Source organism: Amaranthus tricolor, chromosome 11, assembly GCF_026212465.1.
Source record: "Amaranthus tricolor cultivar Red isolate AtriRed21 chromosome 11, ASM2621246v1, whole genome shotgun sequence".
NCBI lineage: Eukaryota > Viridiplantae > Streptophyta > Magnoliopsida > Caryophyllales > Amaranthaceae > Amaranthus > Amaranthus tricolor.
The window spans coordinates 17,543,436-17,561,730 of record NC_080057.1 but is presented as its reverse complement, the minus strand read 5'-3'; the positions used below and the strand labels follow the sequence as shown (position 1 = coordinate 17,561,730).

The 18,295-nt window shown below is 34.1% G+C and overlaps 7 protein-coding genes and 2 non-coding genes across 9 annotated transcripts in view; 4 read left to right on the top strand and 5 right to left on the bottom strand.

Moving 5' to 3' along the window:
- Positions 1-1,509, bottom strand: part of LOC130826585 (photosystem II CP47 reaction center protein-like) — a 5,416-nt gene extending 3,907 nt beyond the window's left edge. The window contains exon 1 of the mRNA XM_057692164.1: positions 1-1,509. This exon is cut by the window's left edge and continues 58 nt beyond it. Within this exon, the coding sequence (XP_057548147.1) occupies positions 1-1,467 (1,467 nt within the window). The 5' untranslated portion in view covers positions 1,468-1,509.
- Positions 1,510-1,637: 128 nt separating this feature from the next.
- LOC130826987 (ATP-dependent Clp protease proteolytic subunit-like) lies at positions 1,638-4,318 on the top strand. The gene is made up of 2 exons (XM_057692626.1): positions 1,638-1,962; positions 2,872-4,318. The coding sequence occupies exons 1-2, from the start codon at positions 1,892-1,894 to the stop codon at positions 3,173-3,175; spliced, it is 375 nt and encodes a 124-aa protein (XP_057548609.1). The 5' UTR covers positions 1,638-1,891; the 3' UTR covers positions 3,176-4,318.
- Positions 4,319-7,364: 3,046 nt separating this feature from the next.
- Positions 7,365-7,438, top strand: TRNAP-UGG (transfer RNA proline (anticodon UGG)). Its single transcript has one exon. It is a non-coding gene; the product is annotated as a tRNA-Pro (tRNA).
- Positions 7,439-7,626: 188 nt separating this feature from the next.
- TRNAW-CCA (transfer RNA tryptophan (anticodon CCA)) lies at positions 7,627-7,700 on the top strand. The gene has a single exon. It is a non-coding gene; the product is annotated as a tRNA-Trp (tRNA).
- Positions 7,701-8,828: 1,128 nt separating this feature from the next.
- On the top strand, positions 8,829-9,643 carry LOC130826584 (cytochrome b559 subunit alpha-like). Its single transcript, XM_057692163.1, has 2 exons — positions 8,829-8,875; positions 8,956-9,643. The coding sequence occupies exons 1-2, from the start codon at positions 8,829-8,831 to the stop codon at positions 9,338-9,340; spliced, it is 432 nt and encodes a 143-aa protein (XP_057548146.1). The 3' UTR covers positions 9,341-9,643.
- Positions 9,644-10,056: 413 nt separating this feature from the next.
- LOC130826975 (chloroplast envelope membrane protein) lies at positions 10,057-13,014 on the bottom strand. Its single transcript, XM_057692613.1, has one exon. The coding sequence runs from the start codon at positions 12,736-12,738 to the stop codon at positions 12,037-12,039; it is 702 nt and encodes a 233-aa protein (XP_057548596.1). The 5' UTR covers positions 12,739-13,014; the 3' UTR covers positions 10,057-12,036.
- Positions 10,657-13,575, bottom strand: LOC130827001 (cytochrome f-like). Its single transcript, XM_057692634.1, has 2 exons — positions 13,028-13,575; positions 10,657-11,765 (listed from the first exon to the last, which is right to left on the bottom strand). The coding sequence occupies exons 1-2, from the start codon at positions 13,573-13,575 to the stop codon at positions 10,802-10,804; spliced, it is 1,512 nt and encodes a 503-aa protein (XP_057548617.1). The 3' UTR covers positions 10,657-10,801.
- A 202-nt stretch (positions 13,576-13,777) lies between these two features.
- Positions 13,778-16,147, bottom strand: LOC130826954 (acetyl-coenzyme A carboxylase carboxyl transferase subunit beta, chloroplastic). Its single transcript, XM_057692593.1, has one exon. It carries the CDS (start codon positions 16,145-16,147, stop codon positions 14,564-14,566), a length of 1,584 nt encoding a protein of 527 aa, XP_057548576.1. The 3' UTR covers positions 13,778-14,563.
- On the bottom strand, positions 16,105-18,231 carry LOC130826959 (ribulose bisphosphate carboxylase large chain). Its single transcript, XM_057692599.1, has one exon. It carries the CDS (start codon positions 18,229-18,231, stop codon positions 16,804-16,806), a length of 1,428 nt encoding a protein of 475 aa, XP_057548582.1. The 3' UTR covers positions 16,105-16,803.
- Positions 18,232-18,295: the final 64 nt, after the last annotated feature.

The following is an 18,295-nucleotide window of genomic DNA, read 5'->3' as shown; positions in this document are numbered from 1 at the left end:
TTGAACATCCAAATCGGGGTCAATACCGGCAAAAACATCTCGGAACAAAGTTCGCGACCCATGCCAGATGTGTCCGAAGAAGAATAGTAGGGCAAAGGAAGCATGTCCAAAGGTAAACCAACCCCTCGGACTACTACGAAAAACACCATCTGATTTCAAAGTAGCACGGTCTAATTCGAAAATTTCACCTAATTGAGCACGTCTAGCATATTTTTTCACAGTAGCAGGATCACTATAACTGACTCCGTTGAGTTCGCCACCATAAAACTCAACAGTTACACCTACTTGTTCAACGCTATACTTAGATTCCGCTCTTCTAAAAGGAACATCAGCTCGAACAATTCCGTCCCCGTCGATCAAAACGACCGGAAAGGTTTCAAAAAAAGTAGGCATACGGCGTACAAAAAGTTCACGTCCTTCTTTATCTCTAAAAACAGGGTGTCCTAACCATCCAACAGCTATTCCATCGCCGTTATCCATTGAGCCCGCTCTAAATAATCCTCCTTTCGCCGGATTATTCCCAATGTAATCATAAAAAGCTAATTTCTCAGGAATTTTCGACCAAGCTTCTGATAAACTTTGATTTTCGGCTAGTCCAGCACTTACCCGTCGGTATATTTCTTGCTGAAAGTATCCTTGATCCCATTGATAACGGGTGGGTCCGAATAATTCTATTGGAGTAGTTGCTGAACCGTACCACATAGTTCCAGCAACAACAAAAGCTGCAAAAAAGACCGCAGCGATACTACTAGAAAGAACGGTTTCAATATTGCCCATACGTAACCCTTTGTATAGACGTTGAGGCGGCCGGACACTAAGATGGAATAGACCGGCTAATATGCCTAATGTCCCTGCAGCAATATGATGAGAAGCTATTCCTCCTGGAACAAAAGGGTCAAAACCTTCCACACCCCATGCTGGACTTACAGGTTGTACTTTTCCAGTTAGTCCATAAGGGTCGGACACCCAGATTCCGGGACCGTACAAGCCTGTTACATGAAATGCACCAAAACCAAAACAAGCCACCCCCGAAAGAAATAAATGAATTCCAAAAATCTTAGGCAAATCCAAAGAAGGTTTTCCTGTACGTTCATCACAAAATATTTCTAGATCCCAATACACCCAATGCCAAATAGCTGCCAAAAAGCACAAGCCAGAAAACACAATATGCGCGCCAGCCACACCTTCGTAACTCCAAATGCCGGGATCCGTTATAGTCCCCCCTGTAATACTCCAACCGCCCCATGAATTGGTTATTCCTAAACGGGTCATGAAAGGTATAACGAACATACCCTGTCTCCACATTGGATCAAGAATGGGGTCAGAGGGATCAAAAACTGCTAATTCATATAGAGCCATCGAACCAGCCCAACCAGCAACCAGAGCTGTATGCATGATATGGACAGAAATCAACCGACCAGGATCATTCAATACGACGGTATGAACACGATACCAAGGCAAACCCATGGAAATACCCCTTATATCAAAGAAAAATGACACTATGTAACTTTATTGCATTGGAAAAGACTATAACTATGCAATGGATCCCTTTTGTTCAATCGATTATCTAGCAACAAGGGTTAATGTTTCTTTTATTCGGTTGGTAATAATAGAACAATTATGTTTGTAGGAACAAAGAGAAACAAATCTATTCTATACCCGATAAGTAGCAATACGCAATGGGGAGTTGATACCATCTTCTATCAGTAAATGCTTTCATACTTGTTCATTATTGGAAGGCTATATTGGTAAGAATTTTTTCTTAAACTAAACCTTTCTAATCTATGCAGAAAATAGAATTAATGAGTGATATTATAAAAACAATAACCTTAATTATTACGTTTCCACATCAAAGTGAAATAGAGTACTTAATTATTTTTTCTTTCATTTAATGCCTATTGGTGTTCCAAAAGTTCCCTTTCGAAGTCCTGGAGAGGAAGATGCATCTTGGGTTGACGTATAGTGCGACTTGTCAGATATATTGGGTCATATGGGATTTCCCCATTATCTCTCCCGATTGAGATATCCTCCATTTCGCCCAAGAAAGATTGATTAAATCATCCAAAATTTGGAGCGTGAAATGCAATTCGATCCGTTTTTTAGTTTTAGGGGGATTCAGGTTAATAATTCTCACTTAGAATAATTTATGGTTGGCTCGGTTGGACCAATAAAATGAAGTATCCAGGCTCCGTTTATAAAAACCCCAATCCCAATCGGGAATATATTAAAAATTACTGCTTGTATTATATAGGTTATTTACTTTAACTCTTAATTTTTTCGATTTGAAATTAAAAATAGCGCTCTCAACTTTAATGATTTGAATGAAAGTAATTAATCTGTTGAATATGGAAATTGACGAAAGAAAAGATATGAAGTAAATAAAAAAGGGGAATTTTAACAAAAAAAAACAAGCGGTATTGGAAACATTTGTTCTATATGGGCAAATCGAAATCGGGCAGATCGTTACCCGGAGTAGAGCATAAACCTAAAAATTTCAAGAGACCCATTCAAGAACAAGAAAATGACATCGTGATTTGAGTTGAATCTCGATGATATGATACATCAATGAAAAGTAAGTTCAATAAGTTTAGTAAATTCTTTTTTTTTTTTTTAGTAGAATTTTATTCTATTTTAATTATAGAAATTTTTTTATATTATATATTATATGGGTAATTAGGGAATTGCGAAAAAGTAATCTTTTTTGAAAAATCGAAAAGGAGATTCTTGATTATTCATCATAAGTTGGAAAAATCTCTATGAAAAAAAAAAGGATGTAGAATCTACACATTGATTTTTTTTTACAATTTTGTTTGAACCGTATGCATCAAAAGGTGCATGTACGGTTCCTAAGGGATAGAATTTTACCCGAATCAACCGACTTTATCGAGAAAGATTACTTTTTTTAGGCCAAGAAGTCGATAGCGAGATCTCGAATCAACTTATTGGTCTTATGGTATATCTCAGTATCGAAGATGATACCAAGGATTTATATTTGTTTATAAATTCTCCTGGCGGATGGGTAATACCCGGAGTAGCTATTTATGATACCATGCAATTTGTGCGACCAGATGTACATACAATATGCATGGGGTTAGCTGCTTCAATGGGATCTTTTATCCTGGTCGGAGGAGAAATTACTAAACGTTTAGCATTCCCTCACGCTTGGCGCCAATGAGTTTTTTATTTGAAAGAAAAAAGAAAACTATGCCTTCACCATATCAAATATTAATATTTTAAGTAATAATAGCATGGCACTTTGAATTCGATATGAGATATTTTTCTCTATTTTATTTTCAAAACCTTCAATTATGTATCGAAAGAGGAGTATGAGATGAAGAGTATTCCCGATTTCTTTAGGAGTCCATTTCAGCGTCACAAACTTTTTTTCATAACAAAAGACTCTATTTATGTTTGAACGAGTACAAAAAAATTTTCTTTCTTATTTTTCGAATCAAAAAGAAACTTTGGGATTGCTTAACTACAGATGAAATAAATATATAAAGCAACGGAGCCATCATAGTATTTTTAGCTCCTACGAAAAGAAGGGTGGTAATTGGATAATTTACTGATCTGGATCTAATCAATTCTAGATTTTCTCTTTGTTCAACGGAAAATGAAAGTAAATTCCATTCTATAGCCGTATGCAATGCGAAAAAAATGCCCGTACGGTTGTTCAATTCTATCTTTTTTATTCTTAATTCCATATTTTTTCTATTCATCACATTACGCGAGATAGAAGAACTTTTTTATGGTATATATCATCAGGGTAATGATTCATCAACCCGCGAGCTCTTTTTATGAGGCCCAAACGGGAGAATTTATCCTGGAAGCGGAAGAACTTTTGAAATTGCGTGAAACCCTCACAAGGGTTTATGTACAAAGAACGGGCAAACCCTTATGGGTTGTATCCGAAGATATGGAAAGGGATGTTTTTATGTCAGCAACAGAAGCCCAAGCTCATGGAATTGTTGATCTTGTAGCGGTCGAATAAAAGGAATAAAAATAGTTTTAAACATTTGAAATTTTTTCTTGTTACTCGGTTTACCATTCTGTGTTTAATATTCCATTAACTATAAAAAAAAATTCGGTTAGGATTGATCTAAACCAGCCCATTATGTATATGATTCAGCATGCCAACTATTAAACAACTTATTAGAAACACAAGACAGCCAATCAGAAATGTCACGAAATCCCCCGCTCTTCGGGGATGCCCTCAACGTCGAGGAACATGTACTAGGGTGTATGTGTGACTCGTTCAGATTATGAGCTGGAACAAAAAAAAGCAAATGAAAGGAAAGAATTTTTCCAGTATCAATAATCAATACTGGTGAATGGTATAAAACTCCAGTCACTATCTAAAATGAAAAAAAAAAAATAATAAATTCATCTATTGGGTATGAAATTTATGGTTTCTATTGGTATAAATCGGGTTTAAGATAAGAAAAAATTTCCCATTGGTAACGAACGTTATCCATTTAGCAGGGAATCTTATTTTAAAAGCAAAAAAATTCGGCTCCGATTCTTGCAAGAACGGACTAACAGGGTCAGCTATCCAGCAAACCTTCAAAATTAAATACCGTTACTGTATAGGTGGATCTCGTTGTGAAAGACCTATTACTGGATAATTCATGGGTAGAGCCAAAAGGTTTGAACTGTACAAGTTATCAATAAGATTCCGGAAATGAAGGAAAGGGGCTCCGGTGTATAGAGAGGACCTCACCGTTTTAAAAGTAACCATAGAAACGAAGGAATCCACTATTTCTTTAATCATCTATATTTAACTTGAATTCACATTTTTTTATTTACTTTTTTGATACATTAATAAATTTTTTTGTCTCGTTTCAAGACGAAATGTCGAAAAAAAGAAAAATAACAAAAATAGTGGTTGGGAAGGTTATAGTAGCAAAAGCCATTGGAATTTTTATTTTATACATTGGAAAAATCCGTTTTGTTATTAATAGACCAGAAGGCGAAAAGAATAACTTAAAGAAAAAAAATCGATTAGTTATTCATCAAAGTTTCAATTATTCAATGACTAGAGTTAAACGGGGATATATAGCTCGAAGACGCAGAAGAAAAATTCGTTTATTTGTATCAAGCTTTCGCGGGGCTCATTCAAGACTTACTCGAACCATTGCTCAACAGAAAATAAGAGCTTTGGTTTCGGCTCATCGGGATAGAGACAGGCAAAAGAGAGATTTTCGCCGTTTGTGGATCACTCGAATAAACGCAGTAATTCGTGAAAGAGGGGTATACTATAATTATAGTAAATTTATACACGATCTGTACAAGAGAAAGTTGCTTCTTAATCGTAAAATACTTGCACAAATAGCTATATTAAATAGGAATTGTATTTATATGATTTTTAATGAGATCTTAAAAAAAGAAGATTGGAAAGAAGAATACCTCGAAACGATTTAAATGAAGTTCCCCGGAGTTTATTCTCCGGGAGTATTAGAGTAGAAATTAGTCTAATAAAATATGATAAATAAAAAAAAATCACCAAATCCATTCAAAAAAAAATTCCCAATTTTTATATTATCTTACGCCGTGACAATCAAATCTAGATTCGACAATTTTTTTAGAACAAAACTGCAATCCGTGCTTGAGTTCAGATTCCAATTTTGATTCAATTATTAATTAAATAAATAGAACGAAAAAGAATAAGTCTATTATTTTATTTATTTTTGGTTCTAAAACTAGCAGTTCTAGTAGTCGACTCGGTTCTTTCAAATTGTTTCTCATTATTAAGAAAAGGTAACAAAGATAAAATACGAGCTTGTTTTATAGCAATAGTAATTAATCGTTGTTGTTTCAAGGTCAATCTATTCACTCGCCTAGATAAAATTTTTCCTTGTTCACTAATAAATCGACTAATTAAACTCATGTTTCTATAATCTATTCGATCCCCCGATTGGATCGGGGGCAAACGCCTACGAAAAGCTCGCTTGGATTTAATAAAGGGTCGCTTGGATTTATCCATAGTTTGTTTAGTTTATTCTTTATACATACCGAAAATCCTATTTCTTAATTCTAATTTTGTTAGGTCCAGCCAAAATAGGATCTGATTTGTTTATTTCTATTTTTTTCTATAATTTTTTTCTATAATATATAGTATATATATAATATAATAATATGAAATATTTACTATAAGAAATAAGAAATATATTAGAAATCCATTTTCTATTTTAAAAAAAAAGTAAATGATATAGATGAAAAATGTTTTGTCCCCTTACTTGAAAGGATAATAGATAGACGTTCGGCTCGATCTATTTCTTTATCTCTCCATGAATTGTATGTTTGTAACAATAGGGACAGAATTTTCGCAATTCCAACCGACTAGGCGTATTGTGTCGATTCTTTTGAGTAATATATCTGGAAACGCCCCTTGATCCCTTATTAACACTCTTTCGAACACAACCAGTACATTCCAAAATCACTTTTACTCGAACATCTTTACCCTTAGCCATGAACCTCCTTTGTATATTTAATTCAAGCAACTTTTCTATTTTTCTTGAAGAAAGGAAAAGAAAAAAATAGAAAAGTTGCAAAAATAGAAGTTGCTAACTCGAATTTCTAATCACAGTAATTTCATTTAAGTATCTTGGATAATACGCTTATCCTAGACCCACATTTTCGTTTCCATTCGAGCCTGAGAGCCTAAGTTTTGATAAGGTTGAATCCACTTTCTTCTTTACTCAACTAATCCTATTTAGTTTTTTTTTTTAAATAAAAAGAGGGGAGGGATTAGTCACAGATAGTTGATTCTAGCTCTAATCTTCGTTAACCCCTTACCCGTCTCAATAACTAGACTCAAAAAAAGGGGAATGTCAACGCATCTGGGAAAAAACGATTGATTTCTATTAATAGACCGGCTAAAGACCCAAACCATAAAGTACTTAGTACCGGTGCCACGGAAAGATATGTTTTGAAATCGCGCATTGAAAATCCTCCTTTTTCATTTCTTTAATATATAAAATAAAAGTAATACATATCTAATCTATAATCCTATGTATAGAGTCAAAGACTACTTGTATTTGTACACGAAATCCCTAAAAAAAAATCTACGTACTTTTACTTTTTTACTTCGAGTCGATAAGATATTTTTTTTAAGAAAAAGAGTAACATGCCCCTTCCTATTGAACTGAGCATTCCCGAAACGAAAAGTCTTTTTTTTTCGTTTACAACAGGTTTTTCATATACATAAATATACAAATCCTTTTTATTATACCTTATATGATAAAAGACCAAAAAGAAGAGGAAATAGCAGTGCAGTTTAATTATGAATTTATATGAGAAATAAGAATGTGGAAAACAAGACAAGGATGTTTTACAATTACACTATAAAAACCAATTGAATTGAAAGGGATGTAGCGCAGCTTGGTAGCGCGTTTGTTTTGGGTACAAAATGTCACGGGTTCAAATCCTGTCATCCCTACCTAATTACTTTTACTTTGAGAAGTAAGTAGGAATTAATTGAAATTTTGATTCAAATTGGACATGCCTAATCTCTCATTTTATTTATTATACTCTATATGATAAATAATGTATGCATGCAAGATGTAGATAGAGTTTTCAGTTATAAAAAAACCCTTTCTTTCCAGTCTTATCTATTTTGATAAGAAAGCGCTCTTAGTTCAGTTCGGTAGAACGTGGGTCTCCAAAACCCGATGTCGTAGGTTCAAATCCTACAGAGCGTGATTCCATTCTTGTTAAGTCAAATTGAATTAGACTGAAATAAATGAACAGTAATCGAATCTAAAATTGACCTCCTCCTTTCTTTAATCCACAGGAGGTCAATCAAAAAAAATTTGTTAATTAATCAAAGATCCAACTGATCACCACGTCTGTATTGTAAATATGCAGTTACAAATAATCCAGCCAAAGTAATAGGAATTAGGCCTAAGACAATTCCAAATAGAAAAACTTCAATCATTTCAATTTGTTTGAAAAAAAAAAAAAAAAGAAAGGTAATATCTATCCATAAATATTAATCTGAATTGCCCATGAATCTCAATAACCAAAAATTCTCAATTGCTGCAGTAAAGAACTAGAAACATGGGCGGAATCCCACAGAAACATTCCTTGAGTTGTTCATTCAATTAATTTCAAATAAGTCGTATCTTGTTTAGACCTATAAATAGAGCGGAGGTTATAGTTAAAGCCGCTAGTAAAAAACCGAAATAACTAGTTAGAGTAGGCATGAAGGAGCTAACTAAAATATGTTCTTTTTATACATATGTGTCTAAAGCATTTACCTAAGTTTCCATTTAGAAAAAAAAAATAAGCAAAAATCGCAATTCAAAGAATAAGTTCAATTGAATATTTTGAATTCATCAACTATTACATTATAGATGTCACTAACAAAAATAAAGTAAGGTCGGTATAAAAAAAACGACACGGCTGATTATCTGTGACATCTACGCATCTCATAATTTTCAATCAACATATTTTTTGCAAAACCTTTGAGTAAACTAATCTAATATTAAAATAATAATAAATATAACTATGGAATTTTCGGAATTTTCTTCAAAAATAAAATGTTATTTGTTTGAATCACTCTAGAATAAAATGAAAAATCATTTCTATTGGGATCAAATCGATTTTTTTTTCGAACGAACAGGTTTTTTATTTTATAATTATAACACAACACTTTTTAGTTTTTATTTTCAATTGAACTTATTAGCCTCAACAATTGGGTTCATCCAGATAAAATAAATAATCTTTTGAATGAAAAGAAAAAGATTATCATCATTCAAAAAAATCTTTCTTTTTTCCAACTCGGTTATTGGAAGAATATGATAATCTTCTTCCGGAATTCAAAAAAAATGAAAACTAGTTCCATATGCACAAAAAAAAACAAAGAAATTCTCTCGTACTTCATTTAAATATTAACTGAAATCGCCTTGCTGTGTCAGAAGAAGGATAGCTATACTGATTCGGTATACTCTAAAGACACCTTTGGTACTATATTGGTAATCCTACAAGATCTTTACGTTTTTACGTAAAGTCAAAAGTAAAAGGAAATTTACTAATTTCATCTTTTACGGATTTGCCTTTGACTGTACAAGAATATGTGGAGCTCAGCATGTCTGGAAGCACAGGAGAACGTTCTTTTGCTGATATTATTACCAGTATTCGATACTGGGTTATTCATAGCATTACTATACCTTCCCTATTCATTGCGGGTTGGTTATTCGTCAGCACAGGTTTAGCTTACGATGTGTTTGGAAGCCCCCGGCCAAACGAATATTTCACAGAGAGCCGACAAGGAATTCCATTAATAACTGGCCGTTTTGACTCTTTGGAACAACTTGATGAATTTAGTAGATCCTTTTAGGAGGCCCAATGACCATAGATCGAACCTATCCAATTTTTACCGTGCGATGGCTGGCTGTTCACGGACTGGCTGTACCTACCGTTTCTTTTTTGGGGTCAATATCCGCAATGCAGTTCATCCAACGATAAACAAAACCGAATCCGAATTATAGAGCTACGACACAATCAAACCCGAACGAACAAAATGTTGAATTGAATCGTACCAGTCTTTATTGGGGGCTATTACTCATTTTTGTACTTGCTGTTTTATTTTCTAATTATTTTTTCAATTAAATAAAAATAAATAAAAAGAAGGAACGAAATATATAGAATAGGAATGCTCTTATCCCATTCGGAAGGACCTCATTTCATAATTATCCATGACTGTTTATGTCTCTAAGCACGACTACTTGATGAAATGTGGAGGGAAGTGGGGTAAATGGCCGATACTACTGGAAGGATTCCTCTTTGGATAATAGGTACTGTAGCTGGTATTGTTGTGATCGGTTTACTAGGTATTTTCTTTTATGGTTCATATTCTGGATTAGGCTCATCGCTGTAGTAATTGCATGAACCGAGGCATAGATATGAAAGTATAAAAACTTAACGGGACCTTCCTTTTCCCCTCGAATTAGACAAACAAAGAAGGGGGAGGTCCCATTAAATTCTTTTTTTAATTATCATAACTTTTTAGTCAAAATTTTTCGTATAAATGAAAAAAAGAGCCCCCTTTCAATATTTTTGGAAAATTTATTTAGTCATTTCGAACATATATTCCTCCACAGTACTTATTGATCGTTCCTAAATTGTTAGAAAAAAGAAATCATTTGATTTACTGAATGATACAATAGAATCTAGATTTTTCTAGATTAAATAGAATGCAAGAAGTTCCATTTGTTCAATATATTTCCCTCTCACTTTTTCAGTTTGTCCACTCCTTAATACGTGTTACGTGTAATAATAAGAAAAAGAGTTCAATCTCGCGAAAGACTAAAAATTCCGACTAAGACAAAGGGAATCAAGACTCATTAACGTTTCTTTCGACACACGACAAGTATTGTAAAATTCCTTGTCGTGTGTCGAAGACCGGGAAGGCAAAGAATCCTATCTAGAATCATTTGTTCCCCTCATTTTTCTTTTCGTTATATTCCCCGCTTAGTCTAGTATCCAGCCGAATTTGATTCTCAAATAGAAGACTTTTGATACACTTTATGATATTGAAATACCCAAAATATCATATGATAATATCCAAATTTCGATTGGAAAAGGTGAAAAAGTAGAATAGTCGTCTTCGCAATCTTCTATATATTAAAAGTAATAATCTAGTATCAAGTAATTCCAAACTTCTGGTAGATGTAGAAGAAAAGTATAAACAAACAAAAAGAACCTTCTCATAATTTTTTTATTTATTGATCGTCCAATATTGTCAAATAATTGTTAATTTTGTTCTTGTTACAAGTTTGATATTGATAAATCCACGAATCTAGAAATTCATTTCGGACAATTGAACCTTCTCGAACTGTTTCTTTTTAAGAACCAAAAAGATTTGTGCCAAAATAACAGATGCAAAGAAGAACAAAAGACCTTGTACGCGCAGTGGGTCTTGAAGTACTATTTCGGCGTCTCCCTGACCAAATCCACCCACATTAGGATTACTTGTTAATGGTTGATCAAGTTTGATAGATTCACCCTCTGAAACAAGAAGCTCTGGTCCTGGAGGGATAATATCAACCACTTCACGTCCATCCGAGGCATCCGCTATGCTTATTTCGTATCCGCCCTTTTCTTTTCGTACAATTTTCTTTACTATACCTGCTGCTGTGGCATTATAAACTGTATTATTACTCTTGCTTCCGTCAGGATAAATCTGGCCCCTTCCTCTGTTACCACCTACATATATGGGATATTTTAAGAAGTGAACATCTTTCTTAGTGGCAGGATCCGGGGAAAGAATAGGAAAGGTAATTTCACTATATTTTTTCCCAGGAACGGGACCTATTACAAGAATATTTTGTTTATTGGGGCGATAGCTCTGAAAAGAAAGATTGCCTATCTTTTCTTTCATCTCTGGAGAAATACGATTGGGTGGGGCTAATTCAAATCCCTCAGGTAAAATAAGAACAGCCCCCACATTCAACCCCCCCTTTTTGCCGTTAGCAAGAACTTGTTTTAATTGCATATCATAAGGAATTCGAACAACCGCTTCAAATACAGTATCTGGAAGGACCGCTTGTGGAACTTCAATATCCACGGGCTTATTAGCTAAATGGCAATTGGCACATACAATACGTCCAGTTGCTTCTCGTGGATTTTCATAACCTTGCTGTGCGAAAATGGGATATGCATTCGAAATGGAGGATCGAGTTATTATATATAACACGAGCGATATGCAAATGGATCGAGTAATCTGTTCTTTTATCCAAGAAAAGGTATTTATAGTTTGCATGGTCCAATTATTGATTCCGAAAATTTCTACAATAAATTGGGTAGGTTGCTAGTATAGTTCCCTATCCCCGATTCTGTTATTTACTTTAAGTGAAAACTAAATTTACTGAAAGAATAGTTTATTACTGGAATATGGGAGAAACTTCCCGTCTTAGATGGGTATAAATAGAAAGAGGAAGTCAATTTTGTAATGCTGTGATTATGTACAAAGTAACAAACATCGCGTTCGAAATTCGAATTCGATTTATATCCGTATACCCCTTTTTCGTCTTTTCAGTCATTCATTGAATGATAAATCACTACAAGTGATGGGGATACACGATTTAAATAACGGAAAATCCAATATTTCAAGATTGTATCTAGAATAACTGGAAACGTAGAAACAAGACTAGATATAATTTGATCATTATGGGCAAATCCAAAATCTTTGTAGATAGAGCCAATCATTAGTTCCCAACCATGGGGCGAATGAAATCCGATACATAAATCAGTTAATAAAAGAATCGAAAAGGCTTTTATTGTGTCGCTTAAGTTATATAGGAATTCCTGAACCCAAGAGTTAAGAAGAATAAGTTCTTTATTTCCCAGAATAGAATAACCGCTTAGAATAAGGAAACAGATTAAATTTGTCGAGAAGTGCAAAATCATGTGGATACAATCCGCATTGTGCATTTTGATCAATTGAATAGTTTCATTGTGAATTCCTATACGAAGCTTTTGTAGATGTGTTTCCGGGTATTCCTTTATCATTTCGTCCAACAAGTGGAGCTCCTCTAATTCGATGAATTTTTCTAGAAGATTATTTTCTTGAATATCGTTCAAAAAAGTTTCTGATTGCTTAGTATTCCACCAATTAGTAACCCAAGATTCCAGACTTTTTTGAAATGATAAAGAGATCCACCAGGGTAAAAATACTATAGATATAAGATATAGAAAAGGAATAAATATTTTCTTTTTTTCCATTTTATTTTTCATCTATAAATTGTTAATGAACCTGTTGCGTTCGTCGACGTTCTGCGATCTAATATTTTTCTCAAACATGAATTCTATTCCAATGTATCGAATCCATGAATCTCTTCTTTGTTTTTTTGTGATTTGATAGTGCTAATTAGTCCTTGACTCGCGAAAGAATACAGAAATAGAAAAAAGAGTCCACTGAAGAAAAAAAAAGAGTGTTTACGGCTATTGAAATTGCGAAAAGTGAAAGCAAAGCAATTCCTGCCTGTCCATGAATACGTGGCAGAATCGCTTTCTTTTTCAAAATACTTCAATTGGTACACGCAAAAAAGAGGCCAATTCAGCAGCTTTTTGTTCAATTTCTCGTGGAGTCATATTTTCATCAGTACGCGTCAAAGGAATGGCTCCCTGGCCTCTAATTTCCAGATAAAGAACACGACGAGTAGAAATACCCTCTTTAAGTTCTATTCTAATAGATTGGATATCCTTTATAAGATATCGGAAAAGGATGCGACGATTTTTTCCAGGGAATCCCCAACGAAAAATACATACTATTCCTTCTTTTTTATCGAAAAGATCATAACCACTACCTACATTCCACGAAATTGTACACCACAAATAAGAGCTAATAAAGAGGCCCGCGATCCCATAGAAAGACATCACAATTCCTTGTGGAAAAAAAAGAATTTGCTGGGTGGGAAATAAAGATAGCAAATTCCTACCAAGATAGCTGGAAATTCCAACCAATACGAATCCTAATGAACCTAAAAAAAGGATAAAGGCCCAAGAGAAATTACTTATTTTTCGAGATCCCGTTATAAGTTCTATCCATATACGTTCTGAGCGCCAATTCATACTAGATTTGGTTACATTTAATTTGAATTGAAAAATACCTCAAATGAATTGTACTTTCCTTACTCTGTCTTGTTTCCGAGGTAACTCTCATCAACTAGTCCTATTCTGATGTCGGATGTGTTTCACTTTCTATTTAAATATCCTACGTAAATATTTATTTCTATTTTCCTTTTTAGTTAGATCAAAAAAATAACATGTACTCCTATGTCGTCATCTTTCCACATACATTTAAAGTAAGGGTTCTTTCGTTTATGTTCATTCGTTTATGTTCATAAGAAATCGCGTGGTATACCATTCCACTAAATAGATATCTATGTTATGATTCAAGTCTAAGTCTTGAAAAATGAGATTTGAACCCGAAAATCTAAACAATCTTATTTTTTTGAACATAAATAAATAAAGACGCCATTGCAATTGCCGGAAATACTAGGCCTACTAAAGGCACAAAAATAGAGGGAAAGTTCATAGTTATTACCTCGATTTACTATAATTGTATTGTAATTGTACCTGTTTGTTATATTTTTTGTTGTTATTATGTTATTGTTATTATATTAATAAATTAATTAGAATTCTAATTCTATAAAATTAATATAATTAATATAGTATATTAAGAAGTACAAGGAATGTAGAACTACAAAAGAAATTCACTTTCTACATATAATATATGATAATCAACTTTACTTTAGTATTCGTCATCTTTTTTTTCTTTATTTTGCTTCTACTACAAGAAAATACACGATTTCTTATAAATTCAATTTACAAAGGATTCGTTATAGTTTGATCCAAGGGGTATTGTTAATAAAGATTCACAAAAAATATTGAAAGATCTAAAAAAGCTATTTTTGAAGTCTTTGTTTTTTTATTCAAAAATTAGGATATCGCCAACGAAAAAACCCCATCCTTCATTTCTGGTTTTTCCTTTTATTCCGATAGATTCCAATAAAAAAAAAATACTTTTTGACACAAATAAAATAATTGACTTTAAACTTTAATCCGCGACTTTATTTTGATTCAAAGGAAAAAAAGCATGCAGTTGAAATAACTCACTTAGAACGCCTTTTAAAAGATTACGTGGTACGATTGGATCAAATAAACCTTTATGGAATAAAAATTCGGCTGCTTGTGAACCTTCAGGTACTGTCTTATTCAATGTTTGTTCAATTACTCTTTTACCCGCAAATGCAATGTAGGCATTAGGTTCGGCAATAATAATATCCCCCAACATGCCAAAACTGGCTGTCACCCCACCAGTAGTAGGCGATGTAAGGATTGACACATAGAATAACTTTTTATTTGATTGATAATCATATAAAACAGACGATATTTTCGCCATTTGCATTAAGCTCAAGCTTCCTTCTTGCATGCGTGCCCCCCCGGAAGCACATACTATAATAAGGGGTAGGGTTTTATTGGCAGCATATTCAATCAATCGGGTGATTTTTTCCCCTACTACAGATCCCATACTACCTCCCATAAACTCAAAATCCATAACCCCAATTGCTATAGAAATACCATTTATTTGACCTATACCTGTTTGAACAGCTTCAGTTAAACCTGTCTTTGTTTGATAAGAATCAATACGATCTTTATAAGCTTCCTCCTCTGAATGAAATTCAATAGGATCCATAGAGACCATATCTTCATCCATAGGATTCCAAGTACCCGGATCAATCAGAAGTTCGATTCTATCTGAACTATTAATTTTCAAATGATATCCACATTGTTCACAAATACCCATTTTTGACTTAAGCAATTTCTTATAATTTAATGCATAACAATTTTCACATTGAACCCACAAATGTTTATATTTTTGAGTTACATCAAGATTATTAGAACTTTCTATTCTAGGTAAATTACTATCATTTGTGCTCGTTCTTTTACTGAAATTTTCACTCCTATTTCCACTTTCATTAAAAATGTAATTCAAAATGTAACTGTCACTGGAATTGTCACTACCACTTAGGATGGAACTCCCAATACTGATTTGAGAATGAAGATAACTGTCAATGCAATTATTAATGTGATTATTCCAACTATCTTTAGTATAATATCCGGAACGATCGTTATAAGTATCGTCACTCTTAGATTTCGAGTTCAGATAACTTGAAGTCCAATACTTCGAAAAAGAACTTTGTAGTTCACTCAGAAAAGAATGATCGTTATCAATCTCAAAAATTTGATTTTCAATATCAAAATATATGGAATAACTGTCCCCCCTACTATCTATAAGTAAAAAAGTATCATCAGAGATGAAATTCGGAATGTCCCTGACACGAAAGAAATTATCAATATTACTGCTGTAACTAGAATTGTCACCATTTCTCCAACTATGAATGCTTTTTTCTGTATCATTTAGACTCGGATCTTCCTTTCTACTGGTATTTTCAATAGGACCAAGACTGTCCATTGATTTACTTAATCCACACTTATGTTCGAACCCTTTCTTAGACAACATCGAATTGAACCACCATTTTTTCATAGAGCTTTCTTGCCCCCTATTCGCATGAAAATAAAATAGATGAATAGTCATTCGATGAAAATCAATTTGAACATTTCTTGTCAGAATAAGCATCTAGATCCAATCACGCAGATTATTAACGAAAAATGAGTAAGTATTCTTAAGTATATTCTATTGAAAGAAGTAATTCTTTCTTGTACAAATCCGTGATATAACTTCGTTGTATATGAATATGATAGAACTTTTTTCTTTATCTTTAAAATTCGAAAAAATTCTAAAGAAAAAGAAAAAAGGCAGAATTTCCAAGGTCAGGTCAAATTTATATAAAAAAAATAAAGAATATATCTTCTATTTTATGAAATGAAGAATTTTTTTTTCGTCGAATCCCGTCTAATATAAGACCGAATAAGTTTCTATTCTAATACGGAACGAAAAGGACAATATACAAGATAGGTAGAAGGAGTTCGTATACTTGACTTAATATCCACAGTCATAGGCCGAACCCACGGAATATGTATAAGAATCTACCAATTCTACCAATCCTAGGGATCCGTAGGATTAATTGTGGATCCAAGACAATAATAGAAAGTTTGAGTTGTTTAGTATTCAATTTTGAATTGAAGATCTTGCTTGTATATAAAAAGAAGTTTCTATAAATAGAGAGATACAAGATATATACAAAAATTGTATTCGGCTCAATCCTTTTTAGTAAAAGATTGGGCCGAGTTTAATTACAATTCAATTAAGAGACCGAACATTAATGACTTAGACTAAATTGTATCCATTGCCGGGAATTCAAATTTGATTTCCTTCCATACTTCACAAGCAGCAGCTAGTTCAGGACTCCATTTAGCAGCTTCACGAATAATTGTATTACCCTCGCGAGCAAGGTCACGTCCCTCATTACGAGCTTGTACACATGCTTCTAGAGCTACTCGATTCGCTACAGCACCCGGTGCATTCCCCCAAGGGTGTCCTAAAGTTCCTCCACCAAACTGTAGTACAGAATCATCCCCGAAGATTTCGGTTAGAGCAGGCATATGCCAAACGTGAATACCTCCTGAAGCAACAGGAAGAACACCAGGTGTGGAAACCCAAGATTGAGTGAAAAAGATACCGCGACTTCTGTCTTTTTCAGTATAATCATCACGTAGTAAATCAACAAAGCCTAAAGTAATATCTCTTTCCCCTTCAAGCTTACCTACTACGGTACCAGAATGAATATGGTCTCCACCAGACAGACGTAACGCTTTAGCTAGTACACGGAAGTGCATACCATGATTCTTCTGTCTATCAATAACTGCGTGCATTGCACGGTGGATGTGAAGAAGTAGACCATTGTCTCGGCAATACTGAGACAAGCTAGTATTTGCAGTGAATCCACCTGTTAAGTAGTCATGCATTACGATTGGAACTCCCAACTCTCTAGCAAATACAGCTCTTTTTATCATTTCTTCGCAAGTACCTGCGGTAGCATTCAAATAATGCCCTTTGATTTCACCTGTTTCGGCTTGTGATTTATAAATAGCTTCGGCACAAAATAGGAAACGGTCTCTCCAACGCATGAACGGCTGGGAATTCACGTTTTCATCATCTTTGGTAAAATCAAGTCCACCACGAAGACATTCATAACATGCTCGACCATAGTTTTTAGCGGATAACCCCAATTTGGGTTTAATAGTGCATCCCAATAGGGGACGACCATACTTGTTCAATTTATCTCTTTCAACCTGGATACCGTGAGGCGGGCCTTGGAAAGTTTTGACATAAGCAACAGGGATTCGCAAATCTTCCAAACGTAGAGCACGCAAAGCTTTGAACCCAAATACGTTACCCACAATGGAAGTAAACATGTTAGTAACAGAACCTTCTTCAAAAAGGTCTAAAGGATACGCTACATAACAAATATATTGATTTTCTTCTCCAGCAACGGGCTCGATGTTGTAGCATCGTCCTTTGTAACGATCAAGACTGGTAAGTCCGTCGGTCCATACACTTGTCCATGTACCAGTAGAAGATTCGGCAGCTACTGCAGCCCCCGCTTCTTCAGGTGGAACTCCAGGTTGAGGAGTTACTCGGAATGCTGCCAAGATATCAGTATCTAGGGTTTCATACTCAGGAGTATAATAAGTCAATCGGTAATCTTTAACACCAGCTTTAAATCCAACACTTGCTTTAGTCTCTGTTTGTGGTGACATAAGTCCCTCCCTACAAATTCAATTTTAAATTTTTTACAACAAAGCAACAAGGTCTACTCGACAT

Coding starts and splice junctions, on each gene's coding strand:
- LOC130826584 (XM_057692163.1), top strand. CDS start 8,829: ATGAAAACTAGTTCCATATGCACAAAAAAAAACAAAGAAATTCTCTC. Junction 8,876..8,955: donor AAAAACAAAGAAATTCTCTC/GTACTTCATTTA, acceptor TATACTCTAAAG/ACACCTTTGGTACTATATTG.
- LOC130826975 (XM_057692613.1), bottom strand. CDS start 12,738: ATGAAAAATAAAATGGAAAAAAAGAAAATATTTATTCCTTTTCTATAT.
- LOC130826959 (XM_057692599.1), bottom strand. CDS start 18,231: ATGTCACCACAAACAGAGACTAAAGCAAGTGTTGGATTTAAAGCTGGT.
- LOC130826954 (XM_057692593.1), bottom strand. CDS start 16,147: ATGCTTATTCTGACAAGAAATGTTCAAATTGATTTTCATCGAATGACT.
- LOC130827001 (XM_057692634.1), bottom strand. CDS start 13,575: ATGAATTGGCGCTCAGAACGTATATGGATAGAACTTATAACGGGATCT. Junction 11,766..13,027: donor TTGCGTGTACCAATTGAAGT/ATTTTGAAAAAG, acceptor CAATAATTGGAC/CATGCAAACTATAAATACCT.
- LOC130826987 (XM_057692626.1), top strand. CDS start 1,892: ATGCCTATTGGTGTTCCAAAAGTTCCCTTTCGAAGTCCTGGAGAGGAA. Junction 1,963..2,871: donor GCATCTTGGGTTGACGTATA/GTGCGACTTGTC, acceptor TTTTACCCGAAT/CAACCGACTTTATCGAGAAA.